Raw genomic sequence first — 15,493 nt, 5'->3', positions numbered from 1 at the left:
TATTCACTTCACTGGTCAGTGTTTGTTTTTAATTTTACGGCTGATTTGAATACACCAACCGTGGTGAGCTGAAAAGCATCTCAGAAAACACAATACATCAAACCTTGAAGCAACTGGGCTACAACAGCAGAAGACCACATCGGGTTCCGCTCCTGTCAGCCAAGAAGAAGAATCGGAGGTTACGGTGGACTTGAACTGGATGACTGGAAATAGACTAGACAATTTTGATGACCTGTATATGAATGGTAAGATGTGTACACTTCTGTAACAGTCCTCCAGTTAGTGTAACTAAAGTTAATTACAGGTGAAAAAAAAATGTACATGAAGCATAAAATTTTTAATGTATACAAAAAAGTTCTTTTGGATTTTCATATTTCTAAACATTTTCTGAAACCCAAGATATGAGGAAAAATGTTATAAATTAAATTTTTTTTTGATAAGATGAATACAGACCATTTTCATTTTTTAAAAAATGAATAAGCAGCTGAAAGATTTAAATGTAGATGAGGTAAAGGATAAAGACTCTACGGTACGAAAGTGGTGCGTCATTTAATATTAAAAGTCTTCCCTTTAACAACAGTTGAAGAAAATCCATCGATGAAAAATGGTCAAAGATGTTTTGGCTGACGCGGTTCCATAAATAGACGAGGAGATCCGAGGCTTCATGCATCTTCTGAAATTGAAAAAGAGAGCTGTGTATCAACCTCACGATCTGACAGTCCAGAAAGAAAGGAAAGGGGGGAAAGAAACCCTTCTCTACAACACAATACTGTCTCATAGGACTTGATTGACTCAAAAGAAGAAACAAAACTTAGTTTACCCAACTGCCTATTTTAATATTGCGTTGCTTGGAAACAAGATGCACTGAAGTTTGCTTGAAAGTGAAGGTCATTGGCTTGAGTGTGCTTTTTAGAAGCTCCAGTAGAAAACGTGGGAGGCTTAAAATGTGTTTGAGGATACAGCAGTACAAGACGGCGCTTTTCTGAATCTCGCTGATGAATTTAAAAGCTAACCTTTTTTTTCCCTCCTTTCTCTTAGGTAATTTTCTTTACGTTTGTTATTTATTAAAGAAGAGCTCATTACGCTTTTTGAGTTACAATTAAGTTACAAAAGTTTTTTTTTTTTTTTAAACTTGTTTAAGTGGAACATCTGCATGAGTGCATCGATAAAACCCTGAGCTGCTGTTAGAGAAAATTAATCGAACATTAACACCTTTAAGTTGAGAATTCAAGAGCGTTGTGGTATAAATATGGAACAGAAGTTTTTGTCTATGTCCTATTAAAAAAAAAAAAAGGTTCTTTGCTTGCGAAATGGAATTGAGAAGCACTCATAAGGTTCTACGTAGAACATTTCGATGAATTGGACCTTTTATTCCTCGTGTACTGTATGTGTAGAAATAGCCTGTCATCTTACCTGTGTTCTCGTCCACCTGGAAGTCCTCGGGTAGCAGTTTGTCCTGTCGGTTGCCCAGTACAAAGGCCAGGAAGGAGAGACCAAGGGCATCCGTGATGCTGATGATGGCCAGGATGAAAGCCCAGCGCACTGTGCAGTTCCCCAGCGTGTACTTATCTGTGCGCTGGCCACACATGCGCTTCACCTCCTCCGAGTCCCATCCGTCTGGGTATATCATACAGCCGATGGCCATACAGGTGGCTACGTGATAGAAAAACACACTGATTACCTCACCGTCTCATAGATTTAGAATGTTTCAGAAAGACAAACACAACAGGTACAGTGGATGTAAAAAGTGTACACACCCCATTAAAATGAAAGGTTTTTCTGATGTAATAAAAAAATGAGACCTTCCCCACCTTTAATGTGCCCTATAGCCTGTACAATTCAATTGAAAAACAAATCTGTTAGGGGGGAAAAACATCAATAAAAATGTACAATAAGCTGGTTGCATAAGTGTACACACCCTTCAACTAATACTTTTGTTTTGATTTAATTACAACATTCAGTCTTTTTGGGTCGGAGTCTGTCAGCCTGCTACATCTAGACTTGGCGATATTTGCCCACTCTTCCTTGCAAAAGCGCTCCATATCTGTCAGATTGTGAGGGCGTCTCTTGTGCACAGCCCTCTTCAGGTCACTCCACAGATTTAATTGGATTTAGGTCTGGGCTCTGGCTGGGCCATTCCAAAACTTTTTTGGGGTCATTGTCGTGCTGAAAGATGAAATTCCTCTTCATATTCATCTTTCTAGCAGACACCTGAAGGTTTAGGGATAAACTTGACTGGTATTTAGAACTGTTCATAATTCCCTCCACCTTGACTAAAGCCCCTGTTCCAGCTGAAGAAAAACAACCCCAAAACATGATGCTGCCACCACCATGCTTCACCGTGGGTACGGTGTTCTTTTGGTGATGTGCAGTGTTGTTTTTGTGCCAAACATACCTTTTGGAATTGTGGCCAACAGGTTCAACCTTGGCTTCATCAGACCATAACACATTTTCCCACATGCTTTTGGGAGAGTTGTTGGGGTTTTTTTTGCAAAATTTAGCCGGGCCTGGATGTTTATCTTTGGCCCTACTTCATAGTCCAGCCATATTGAGAATACGGGAGATTGTTGTCACATGTAGTACACAACCAGTACTTGCCAGAGATTCCTGCAGCTCCTTCAGTGTTGCTGTAGGCCTCTTGGCAGCCTCCCTGACCAGTTTTCTTGTCTTTTCATCAAGTTTGGAGGGACGTCCAGTTCTCGGCAATGTCACTGTTGTCCCATATTTTCTCCACTTCTTGATGACTGTCTTCACTGTGCTCCATGGTATATCTAATGCCGTGGAAATGTTTTTGTACCCTTCTCCTGACTGATACCTTTCAACAATGAGATCCCTTTGATGCTTTGTAAGCTCTCTGTGAACCCTGGCTTTTGCTGGAGGATGCAACTGAGTAAATGTCTGAACTTTATTTGGGGTTAATCAGAGTCATTTTAATTGATGGCAGGTGTGAACCCAAAAAGACTGAACGCTGTAATTAAATCAAAAGGTGCTTCAACAAAGTATTAGTTTAAGGGTGTGCACACTTATGCAACCAGCTTATTGGATGTTTTTTTACATACACACACACACCCCCGGTCACATTAAAGGTGGGAAAATTTTTGTAATTATTTATTGTGGTCTCGTTTTTTTTTTACATCAGAAAAACGCATCATTTTAACGGGGTGTGTACACTTTTTAGATTCACTGTATGTTTGAATATTTAAGTTATTCCACAAAATCGAATCGTACATGAGCTGATAGCCGACGAGGCACATAATGCTGAGTCGGTTATAAGCTATGTATGATGAGATTGTGGATCGAATAAAACTGTTATTCCGCTCATTCACTGGATTTTGATAAAACACATTTTTATTTTTTGCAAATTTGATAAATAAAAACTTGATCCAAAATGTCCAATGAAATCATTTCCACTTAGAATGTAAACAATCTTGGAGCATCGTGGCTAAGGCACCATACCATAAATCCGGGGACCCGGGTTCGATTCCGACCCGAGGTCATTTCCCGATCCCTCCCCATCTCTCTCTCCCACTCATTTCCTGTCTCTACACTGTCCTATCCAATAAAGGTGAAAAAAGCCCCCAAAAAAATCTTTAAAAAAAAAAGAATGTAAACAATCCTTGGGGGCGTCGTGGATAAGGCGCCATACCATAAATCCGGGTTCGATTCCAACCCGAGGTCATTTCCCGATCCCTCCCCGTCTCTCTCTCCCGCTCATTTCCTGTCTCTACACCGTCCTATCCAATAAAGGTGAAAAAAGCCCAAAAAATATCTTTAAAAAAAAAAGAATGTAAACAATCCAGCGAAATGACAGGAGCAATTCGTGAAACTTGCTATAATAATAATAATTCTTGAAAAGCAAAAAAAAAAGATAACATTCTTACCATCAAATACTTTTATTCCATATTTTTGTTGCGCTTTTTTTGTGGGGGTTTGTTTTCGAGTTGTTTTTATTTCGTCCTTGGTTGGTTCAGCAACACGCTCCGCCATTTTGTTTTTCTCTACTCATGGTATACGAGCTGATAGTCTAGTAGCAGAGTAGCCAATCAGAGCATGCGATTGCTCATATCCAGTGAATGTGGAAAGAATAAAGTGAGCGGTCCTACACAGTGGACTTCTACTGCTAGTTATTCAGGTTTTACACACACTGTTCATGGTATATGAACTAATGTGCTACAGTAGTTCCCAGTGCCTCTGGGACAAACTGCAGGGATTGGCAAAATGGCGTACAAATTAGAACTGATGTCTCATAGTGGGTTTTCGGCTCTGATTACTGTCTTGGTTAGAGTTTTGTATATGTTCTCTATGCGGCAATGAGGTATCGCTGAAAATATGCCAAATTAGTCTTTTTCATTCCCCAATATAATGGATCTGGAGTGATTGACATTTGCAGTATCAACTAACACCCCTGGAAGTCATGCCCACTTATACCAATCTCGCATTAGTAATCTTAGGGCTGGTGAATACTCGTCTCAAACTCAATTTCTGTCAAGGTAAATGGAGAATGTTTTGAGTTCACTAACGTGAAATAAAATCTCTGAACATATGTTTGACTTGGCCAACATCAGCTTCAACTACATTTCTTTTAGAAAATCATTAATTGAAGCATTTACAGTTGGAAAAAATTAAATTCACCCTAAGAGGAAAGGTCAACGTGTTCGATTTGATATGGCAACCTTTCATAGATTATTTCAATGAGAGAAACCCACGAACGATCATTCGTCGTATACAGTGATATGTTTTCTATGACATCCTTTTTTTCTTCCTTTTTTTTGTCTTTTTCTTGCTTGCACAAATAATCCACAATAATGTATTCATGTAAAATTTATAACTAATGTTAAAAAAAACCCAATAAACAGAAGTTTAAAAAAAAGAAAGTCGTTGATCAAAAAACTGTACTTTTTTTGGCCACATGGTTAAAAAAAAAAAAAGCACTATTGCCTCACAGCAAGAAGGTTCTGGGTTCGATGGGGGCATTTCTGTGGGGAGTTTGCATGTTCTCCCTGTGTCTGCATGGGTTTCCTCCGGGTGCTCGGGTTTCCTCCCACAATTCAAAGACATGCAGATTAAGTGAAATACCCAACCACTGGGGTTGCACAAGCTAGTGTATACTTAGCGCCGGTCCCAAGCCTGGATAGATTGGGGAGGGGAGGGTTGGGTCAGGAAGGGCATCCGGTGTGAAAACTATGCCAAATTAAATATGTGGAACAGATTCGCTGTGGGGGCGGCACGGTGGTGTAGTGGTTAGCGCTGTCGCCTCACAGCAAGAAGGTCCTGGGTTCGAGCCCCGGGGCCGGCGAGGGCCTTTCTGTGTGGAGTTTGCATGTTCTCCCCGTGTCCGTGTGGGTTTCCTCCGGGTGCTCCGGTTTCCCCCACAGTCCAAAGACATGCAGGTTAGGTTAACTGGTGACTCTAAATTGAGCGTAGGTGTGAATGTGAGTGTGAATGGTTGTCTGTGTCTATGTGTCAGCCCTGTGATGACCTGGCGACTTGTCCAGGGTGTACCCCGCCTTTCGCCCATAGTCAGCTGGGATAGGCTCCAGCTTGCCTGCGACCCTGTAGAAGGATAAAGCGGCTAGAGATAATGAGATGAGAGATGAGATTCGCTGTGGCAACCCCGACCGGGAGCAGCCAAAAGAAGTAGAAGTAGTAGTTTAAAAAAAAAAAGAGACTAAATAGTCATACAAGGAAATGTTAAAATAGACCTTTATAAATAATCTAAATTGTAATGATAAGTACAAAGTGATTAAAAATGTTTAAAATATTAGAAACTGAAAGGAAAGTACCGTATAGACCTGAAAGTTTTATGGGACAAAAAAAGCTACAAATGGATTCATCTCATCTCATTATCTCTAGCCGCTTTATCCTTCTACAGGGTCGCAGGCAAGCTGGAGCCTATCCCAGCTGACTACGGGCGAAAGGCGGGGTACACCCTGGACAAGTCGCCAGGTCATCACAGGGCTGACACATAGACACAGACAACCATTCACACTCACATTCACACCTACGGTCAATTTAGAGTCACCAGTTAACCTAACCTGCATGTCTTTGGACTGTGGGGGAAACCGGAGCACCCGGAGGAAACCCACGCGGACACGGGGAGAACATGCAAACTCCACACAGAAAGGCCCTCGCCGGCCCCAGGGCTCGAACCCAGGACCTTCTTGCTGTGAGGCGACAGCGCTAACCACTACACCACCGTGCCGCCCCCAAATGGATTCATCTTAAAAAAAAAATAATAAAAGCTGTTTGTCTGTTTCAGTTGTAGTTTAGATGTTGACACAAGAAAAACTTTGGCAACATGCTCTCTTTCTTGTTAACTGCGCTATGGAATATCTTTTTTTCCCTACGATAGGAAAAATGTAAATGTTGATGCAAACTTTTCCACGTTTCAACTAAAACCGATTAAACAGCAGCTTTTCCCCTTCAAGCACCTGGTGGTTACCGTAAAACCCAGACCATATCCAATTGATGGACTTCGGATTGTATCATAAATATACCATGCTGTGATGATGAATTTCTGCATCTTTCAGACTTGTACAGTCTTTCCGGGATCCACCTAAAGTGTAAATTTGTTCTAAGATCTTAAATTTGTACACAGCTAGACAGGAAAAAAAAAACAAAACAAGAAACAGGCCTCTAGAACATAAACCTGACAACATAATCACAGCGCACCATAAAATGTGTCCAGCTATTGAATCAAAATGCTTTGCTACATTCTATATTATTATTACAGTGAATTATAACTTAAACAGATTCTTTTATTGTTGCACCAAGTGGAACATTATGCTTCCATTCAAGAAGAAGCAATGAAATATCCAAGACAGAAGTAATAAATATGAAAAACTGTTGCCAGGCAACTCTTGCCAGGCCTGCTTTCACTGTAGGAAGCTAAACTGCTATCTATTATTTAGTGTCATACAATATCTATGGCAGGACAGCTGGCACATGCTCAGGTCTTGGTTTACTGAGTGCTCTTACTTTCACTCACTCTTGCTCTTTAAAGAGAATACGGCATGTAGCGGAATTTAACAAGAACGTTGCAGGTCTTTTAATACTTCAGAAGCTGTTTGAATGGCGTTCAGTATTTCGAATGGTTACACCCATGGGTCCATCACAAGGCATCAAGAACAGATATTCACTTTTGACCTGGGGCAATTTAGAGTAGACAATCCGTCTACTGGCATGTTTTGGGAGGACTGGAGAAAACCAGAGAACCCACCCAGACACAGGGAATAGATGCAGAACACCTCAAAGACTGTAACTCAAACTCAGGATTAAACCAGGGACCCTGGAGCTGTGAGGTGGTAACAACAGGCCATTGTGCCACCTTGTAAATGTGTACACAGATAATAAAACATAATTAAATCCATCATGGAATGTCCTCAACCATTGTTAATGTTCCTAGTTTATTTCCTGTACTGTTTTTCCCCCACGTCTTCCGTTATTACTCATATTGCTTGCATTGGACCAACTGGTTCAGAAGATGGTGAGCTAAAATCCCAGGACTGTCAGAAAGCCACTGTTGGTCCCTTAATCAAGCAAGACCCTTGTGTCATAACTACCGATGAATCGATCTGACAAAAGCATAAATATCAAGGTAAATGTGTTTTATGAAACAGTAGCCTACTGTAGATCTCAATAAACTCATGATGTCGTGTAGAAACTGATGGAACTGACCGTGGTGCTGAAACTGTAAATGATAAACTTTATCCATCTGTCCTCAGGTTTAACATTTAGATTTATTCATTGACATCGACACGTGCATGCAAACTGACTTGCGTTTGAGTCGAATTACAGATATAAGTGGTCAAAGGATCATCTGTCTCACAGTCCTGGGATCCATTACCGAATCAAATTACTTTCATGAATAAATTAGTGATATGGCCAAACACCAAACTATAGTTTTCCTTGTTGCCAAGTTTTTTTTTTTTTTGGTATCTCAAAATGTATCTCATCTCATCTCATTATCTCTAGCCGCTTTATCCTTCTACAGGGTCGCAGGCAAGCTGGAGCCTATCCCAGCTGACTACGGGCGAAAGGCGGGGTACACCCTGGACAAGTCGCCAGGTCATCACAGGGCCGACACATAGACACAGACAACCATTCACACTCACATTCACACCTACGCTCAATTTAGAGTCACCAGTTAACCTAACCTGCATGTCTTTGGACTGTGAGGGAAACCGGAGCACCCGGAGGAAACCCACGCGGACACGGGGAGAACATGCAAACTCCACACAGAAAGGCCCTCGCCGGCCACGGGGCTCGAACCCGGACCTTCTTGCTGTGAGGCGACAGCGCTAACCACTACACCACCGTGCCGCCCTTCAAAATGTATCTTTTAACTTTAAATATAATTATAGGTACATAACTGGAGGATCATTGATGTGCTCTTTTACAAGTCTGAAAGCTAATTAAAGGTACACCATGTGCACTTTCCCCACACTGTAAAAAATGATTTGTTGTTTTAACTTAAAAAAGTTAGTGCAAGGGTTGCCTTAAGGGCTGCCTTAAAATTTTGAGTTCACTGAAATTAATATAGTAAGTTCACAACAATTTAACTTACTATGTGAATTCCAGTGAACTCAAAATTTTAAGGCAGCCCTTGCACTAACTTTTTTAAGTTAAAACAACAAATATTTTTTTACAGTGCAGGTAAAAGTTGATCCCATCCCCAGAGATGAGGAAAATTACAGTTTGGTACCTTTCTTTGGGAGAGTGTGTGCAGTTTATTTTTTCCTAAACTCCTTCCCTTGAATATGATTCGAAGGTATTCTGTGAATTATTTTGTAGTGTAATGTGAATATACAAAGAAAGCAAAATGTTAATTGGTATATGAATATTTTAAAATAAAAAAAAGTTACATGTAAGCATAGTATTTTTGATGGCTTTCTTTCTTTCTTTCAGAGCATTTAGATACACTTTAAGCAAATCCTTCGCAAAAAGTGTCAATTACTTGTTTTTTTCTATTTTACTACAGTGGCAGAAATCTCATCTCATCTCATTATCTCTAGCCGCTTTATCCTGTCCTACAGGGTCGCAGGCAAGCTGGAGCCTATCCCAGCTGACTACGGGCGAAAGGCGGGGTACACCCTGGACAAGTCGCCAGGTCATCACAGGGCTGACACATAGACACAGACAACCATTCACACTCACATTCACACCTACGGTCAATTTAGAGTCACCAGTTAACCTAACCTGCATGTCTTTGGACTGTGGGGGAAACCGGAGCACCCGGAGGAAACCCACGCGGACAACATGCAAACTCTGCACAGAAAGGCCCTCGCCGGCCACGGGACTCGAACTCAGGACCTTCTTGCTGTGAGGCGACAGCGCTAACCACTACACCACCGTGCCGCCGTGGTAGAAATCACAATCTATAATTACTGAACTTACAGTATTTCTTATTGAGATCAGCCATTTTGACTGGTTACTTCAGTTGAACAATTCAAACCTCAGTGACTCAGAAAGCAATCGGCTTGTATATAATGTGGACCGAATCTATTCTGGTGGAAAGTTCAAGAATAAAAAGCTCTTTTTTATCTACAGTACTCTGCAAAATCTTAGGCACCTGATGTATTTTTAGTACAAATTTTGATCAAGGTCTACTGTACATTATTGAGTCAGTACAAAAACAGTTTAGATTCCCAAACATGAGTTTTGCAGCACAAAATTAAATGTTACAGAAAAAGTTTATAGAAAGCAGAATATTATGTAAAAGACCAATTTTCAGACAAAGAAAAAAAGCACAATGAAGGCTGCTGAGTTTTGGTGCAAAATTAAGGAGTGTGACAGTCAAAGTGTCTCGAAGAACTGTGGCTGGTTCTGTAAGATGCTCAGTAAAACCTACAGCTCATTTCCTTATAAAACTGCACTCGTACCTGAGACTGCTTTTTTTTTTTTTAAGCAAAGGGTTGTCTCACACTAAATATTGACTTTGATTTCATCTGTTATGGTTTACTGCTCTTTATAGATTTTTTAATGGAAAAATATTTTATTTAATTATTTTTGAAGGCATCTACAGCTTTTTTTTTTGCATGTAGTGTGTATTTACACACATACACACCGGCCACTTTAATAGGAACTTGTTCTTGATTCTCAGATTCCTGTTCTTGGCTGCAGGAGTGGAACTGAATGTGGTCTTCTGCTGTTGCATGCTGAGATGCTTTTCTGCTCACCACGGTTGTAAAGAGTTGCTATATCCTTCTTGGCAGCTTGAACCCATCCATCCATCCATCCATTATCTCTAGCCGCTTTATCCTGTTCTACAGGGTCGCAGGCAAGCTGGAGCCTATCCCAGCTGACTACGGGCGAAAGGCGGGGTACACCCTGGACAAGTCGCCAGGTCATCACAGGGCTGACACAGACACAGACAACCATTCACACTCACATTCACACCTACGCTCAATTTAGAGCCACTGATTAACCTAACCTGCATGTCTTTGGACTGTGGGGGAAACCGGAGCACCCGGAAGAAACCCACGCGGACACGGGGAGAACATGCAAACTCCACACAGAAAGGCCTCCATCGGCCACTGGACTAGAACCCAGGACCTTCTTGCCGCCACAGCTTGAACCAATCTGACCATTTTCCTCTGACCTCTCTTATCAACAAGACATTTCCACCCACAGAACTGTCACTGCTCACTCAATGTTTGAGTATTTCAGAAACTGCTGGTCTCCTGGGGTTTTCACACACACGGCAGTCTCTGGAGTTTACACAGAACTGTCGCTCACTCAATGTTTTTTGCTTTTCCCACCATTCTGTGTAAACTCTAGAGACGCAGAGCATTTTTTAACATAGTTACCAAATGGTCTCCAGTGGCCAGATTTGGTCTCCTAGTCAATGCCAAACCAGCTTCACTGGGAGACCAAATTTTAAACCAAGTTATGTCTTATCATTTGGTTCAGTCAGTTGCAATTAATTAACCAAGTACCATGTAAGTATACATTTAACAAGGAAAATGAAGATCTATGTTATAAGATATACACACAAGATCATGTTGGTTAAGAAAAACAAAACTAAAATTTGGTTACTGAGATGGCTGATGTCAGAATCCAATGTCATTATTGTGTAACTTTGAGTGTCTTTGACATAACATTTGTGCTTGGTAATTGCTCTTGATAGCTGTGTAGTCACTGTAGTGTGTTTGTCTGTATGGTGATTGGTGAACCATTTTGCATCACAGAATATGCCGCAGCGGTACTGCCACATGGACTCTGGGGCCTGTGATTGTATTGCCCAGACCAGGTGGTCTCCTAGTGGAAAATCCTTAAAAAATGCTCTGGTTGTGTGTGAAAACCCCAGGAGATCAGGAGCAGTTTCTGAAATACTCACTCCATCTGGCTCAAACCAACACCCATGCCACAGTGAAAGAAAACTCACACTCATCTCATCTCATTATCTCTAGCCGCTTTATCCTGTTCTACAGGGTCGCAGGCAAGCTGGAGCCTATCCCAGCTGACTACGGGCGAAAGGCAGGGTACACCCTGGACAAGTCGCCAGGTCATCACAGGGCTGACACATAGACACAGACAACCATTCACACTCACACCTACGGTCAATTTAGAGTCACCAGTTAACCTAACCTGCATGTCTTTGGAATGTGGGGGAAACCGGAGCACCCAGAGGAAACCCACGCAGACACGGGGAGAACATGCAAACTCCACACAGAAAGGCCCTCGCCGGCCACGGGGCTCGAACCCGGGCCTTCTTGCTGTGAGGCGACAGCGCTAACCACTACACCACCGTGCCGCCCACATTCAAGTCTCATGCTGTGAAAAAGAAAATTCATTCATGCTGTGAATTTAAAGTGTCATTGTACAGATAAAATGTTCACTGCATGCAAAAATAGAAATCTTATTTTACAAGAAAGAGAAACATGGTTTTAAGATTTATTGAGCACAATTTATTTTATGTTTAGGCTATTGAGACAGAATGTTTATCTCATTGTATTTATACTCAATGTATTTTGTTTTGGTTTTAAATAAACTTAACAACACATTTTGAACGCTTAAATATTGCCATGTTTTGTCCTTATATGTGCCCCCCTGAAAAAACACTGGCCCCACCTCGGCCCCCCTAGTAATTTTGGTCTAGAACCGCCACTGAACCATCCAGGATGGGTGTTCCTACAGTAATAAAGTGACCTGTGAACCATCTAGAACCATCCAGGATGGGTTCTACAGTAATAAAGGGTGTTCCTACAGTAATAAAGTGACCTGTGAACCATCTAGAACCATCCAGGATGGGTGTTCCTACAGTAATAAAGTGACCTGTGAACCATCTAGAACCATCCAGGATGGGTTCTACAGTAATAAAGGGTGTTCCTACAGTAATAAAGTGACCTGTGAACCATCTAGAACCATCCAGGATGGGTTCTACAGCAATAAAGGGTGTTCCTACAGTAATAAAGTGACCTGTGAACCATCTAGAACCATCCAGGATGGGTGTTCCTACAGTAATAAAGTGACCTGTGAACCATCTAGAACCATCCAGGATGGGTTCTACAGTAATAAAGGGTGTTCCTACAGTAATAAAGTGACCTGTGAACCATCTAGAACCATCCAGGATGGGTTCTACAGCAATAAAGGGTGTTCCTACAGTAATAGTGACCTGTGAACCATCTAGAACCATCCAGGATGGGTGTTCCTACAGTAATAAAGTGACCTGTGAACCATCTAGAACCATCCAGGATGGGTTCTACAGTAATAAAGGGTGTTCCTACAGTAATAGTGACCTGTGAACCATCTAGAACCATCCAGGATGGGTGTTCCTACAGTAATAAAATGACCTGTGAACCATCTAGAACCATCCAGGATGGGTGTTCCTACAGTAATAAAGTGACCTGTGAACCATCTAGAACCATCCAGGATGGGTGTTCCTACAGTAATAAAGTGACCTGTGAACCATCTAGAACCATCCAGGATGGGTTCTACAGTAATAAAGGGTGTTCCTACAGTAATAAAGTGACCTGTGAACCATCTAGAACCATCCAGGATGGGTTCTACAGCAATAAAGGGTGTTCCTACAGTAATAAAGTGACCTGTGAACCATCTAGAACCATCCAGGATGGGTGTTCCTACAGTAATAAAGTGACCTGTGAACCATCTAGAACCATCCAGGATGGGTTCTACAGTAATAAAGGGTGTTCCTACAGTAATAAAGTGACCTGTGAACCATCTAGAACCATCCAGGATGGGTTCTACAGCAATAAAGGGTGTTCCTACAGTAATAGTGACCTGTGAACCATCTAGAACCATCCAGGATGGGTGTTCCTACAGTAATAAAGTGACCTGTGAACCATCTAGAACCATCCAGGATGGGTTCTACAGTAATAAAGGGTGTTCCTACAGTAATAGTGACCTGTGAACCATCTAGAACCATCCAGGATGGGTGTTCCTACAGTAATAAAATGACCTGTGAACCATCTAGAACCATCCAGGATGGGTGTTCCTACAGTAATAAAGTGACCTGTGAACCATCTAGAACCATCCAGGATGGGTGTTCCTACAGTAATAAAGTGACCTGTGAACCATCTAGAACCATCCAGGATGGGTTCTACAGTAATAAAGGGTGTTCCTACAGTAATAAAGTGACCTGTGAACCATCTAGAACCATCCAGGATGGGTTCTACAGCAATAAAGGGTGTTCCTACAGTAATAGTGACCTGTGAACCATCTAGAACCATCCAGGATGGGTGTTCCTACAGTAATAAAGTGACCTGTGAACCATCTAGAACCATCCAGGATGGGTTCTACAGTAATAAAGGGTGTTCCTACAGTAATAAAGTGACCTGTGAACCATCTAGAACCATCCAGGATGGGTTCTACAGCAATAAAGGGTGTTCCTACAGTAATAGTGACCTGTGAACCATCTAGAACCATCCAGGATGGGTGTTCCTACAGTAATAAAGTGACCTGTGAACCATCTAGAACCATCCAGGATGGGTTCTACAGTAATAAAGGGTGTTCCTACAGTAATAAAGTGACCTGTGAACCATCTAGAACCATCCAGGATGGGTTCTACAGCAATAAAGGGTGTTCCTACAGTAATAAAGTGACCTGTGAACCATCTAGAACCATCCAGGATGGGTTCTACAGCAATAAAGGGTGTTCCTACAGTAATAGTGACCTGTGAACCATCTAGAACCATCCAGGATGGGTGTTCCTACAGTAATAAAGTGACCTGTGAACCATCTAGAACCATCCAGGATGGGTTCTACAGTAACAAAGGGTGTTCCTACAGTAATAAAGTGACCTGTGAACCATCTAGAACCATCCAGGATGGGTGTTCCTACAGTAATAAAGTGACCTGTGTGTGTGTGTGTGTGTGTGTGTGTGTGTGTTTACCGGCGGCGAGCTGCATCCACGCACAGATCTTATACACACTGCCTGCGTTACAGAAGAAGAAGAGACTGAAGCAGCCGATGGTGCCCACAACCAGCAGGAATGAAATCCCCACGAAGAACATGGCCGTTTTAAAGGCTCCAGAGGGAATGGATCCGAAGTCCAGAGCGCTTCCTTTACACACCAGCTCTCCTGTGATGGGGTTTCCGATGCAGTAGTGGAAAAGCCCGAAGTATCCGGACTGTGGTGTGTCCACACTGTCCCCGATCCAGTAGGGCTGGATGAACACCACCATGGTGATGATGGCAAAGCAGATGGTTAAGATGATCCACAGCACTCCGATGGCTCTGGCGTTTCTCACATAGTTGGTGTGGTAGATCCTGGCCGCTTCTTGAGCTGGGATCAGTTTACCCATCACTATTTATAAATATTAAAATATATATATTGAGCAACTTAAGGAAAAAAAAAAATATATATAGTGCGTCTCTTAAAATCAGTTTCGTTCTTAACGCACTACTTTAATTTGGTGACAGACTCAAGTTCCACGACTTGAGTTCTTAAAAAGTGGTCAGGTGATCGATTTTCAAGTAACCAATCAGATTAAAAGGTGGGCGGGTCTTCAAGTCAAGATACAGTAGATAAGTCTTTATTGTCATTGTGACTTTTTCAAAGGTACAACGAAACTGAAGGTGTTGTTGATTCATGAGTTATAGAAAAAATAAAAACAAATAAAGTATAAAAATAAATAGTAAAATATACAGAATTGAGGGGCGGCACGGTGGTGTAGTGGTTAGCACTGTCGCCTCACAGCAAGAAGGTCCCGGGTTCGAGCCCCGTGGCCGGTGAGGGCCTTTCTGTGTGGAGTTTGCATGTTCTCCCCGTGTCCGCGTGGGTTTCCTCCGGGTGCTCCGGTTTCCCCCACAGTCCAAAGACATGCAGGTTAGGTTAACTGGTGACTCTAAATTGACCGTAGGTGTGAATGTGAGTGTGAATGGTTGTCTGTGTCTATGTGTCAGCCCTGCGATGACCTGGCGACTTGTCCAGGGTGTACCCCGCCTTTCGCCCATAGTCAGCTGGGATAGGCTCCAGCTTGCCTGCGACCCTGTAGAACAGGATAAAGTGGCTAGAGATGATGAGATGAGAT

General features: G+C 42.1%; 1 protein-coding gene across 1 annotated transcript; it reads right to left on the bottom strand.

The window, feature by feature from the left end:
- Nucleotides 1-548: 548 nt before the first annotated feature.
- On the bottom strand, nucleotides 549-14,764 carry lhfpl5a (LHFPL tetraspan subfamily member 5a). The gene is made up of 3 exons (XM_060911061.1): nucleotides 14,353-14,764; nucleotides 1,414-1,653; nucleotides 549-673 (listed from the first exon to the last, which is right to left on the bottom strand). Exons 1-3 carry the CDS (start codon nucleotides 14,762-14,764, stop codon nucleotides 663-665), a joined length of 663 nt encoding a protein of 220 aa, XP_060767044.1. The 3' UTR covers nucleotides 549-662.
- Between the last annotated feature and the right edge of the window lie 729 nt (nucleotides 14,765-15,493).

This window comes from Neoarius graeffei, chromosome 26, assembly GCF_027579695.1.
Source record: "Neoarius graeffei isolate fNeoGra1 chromosome 26, fNeoGra1.pri, whole genome shotgun sequence".
NCBI classification, from domain to species: domain Eukaryota; kingdom Metazoa; phylum Chordata; class Actinopteri; order Siluriformes; family Ariidae; genus Neoarius; species Neoarius graeffei.
The sequence above is the reverse complement of the archived record's forward strand: the minus strand, read 5'-3'. Positions and strand labels throughout refer to the sequence as shown.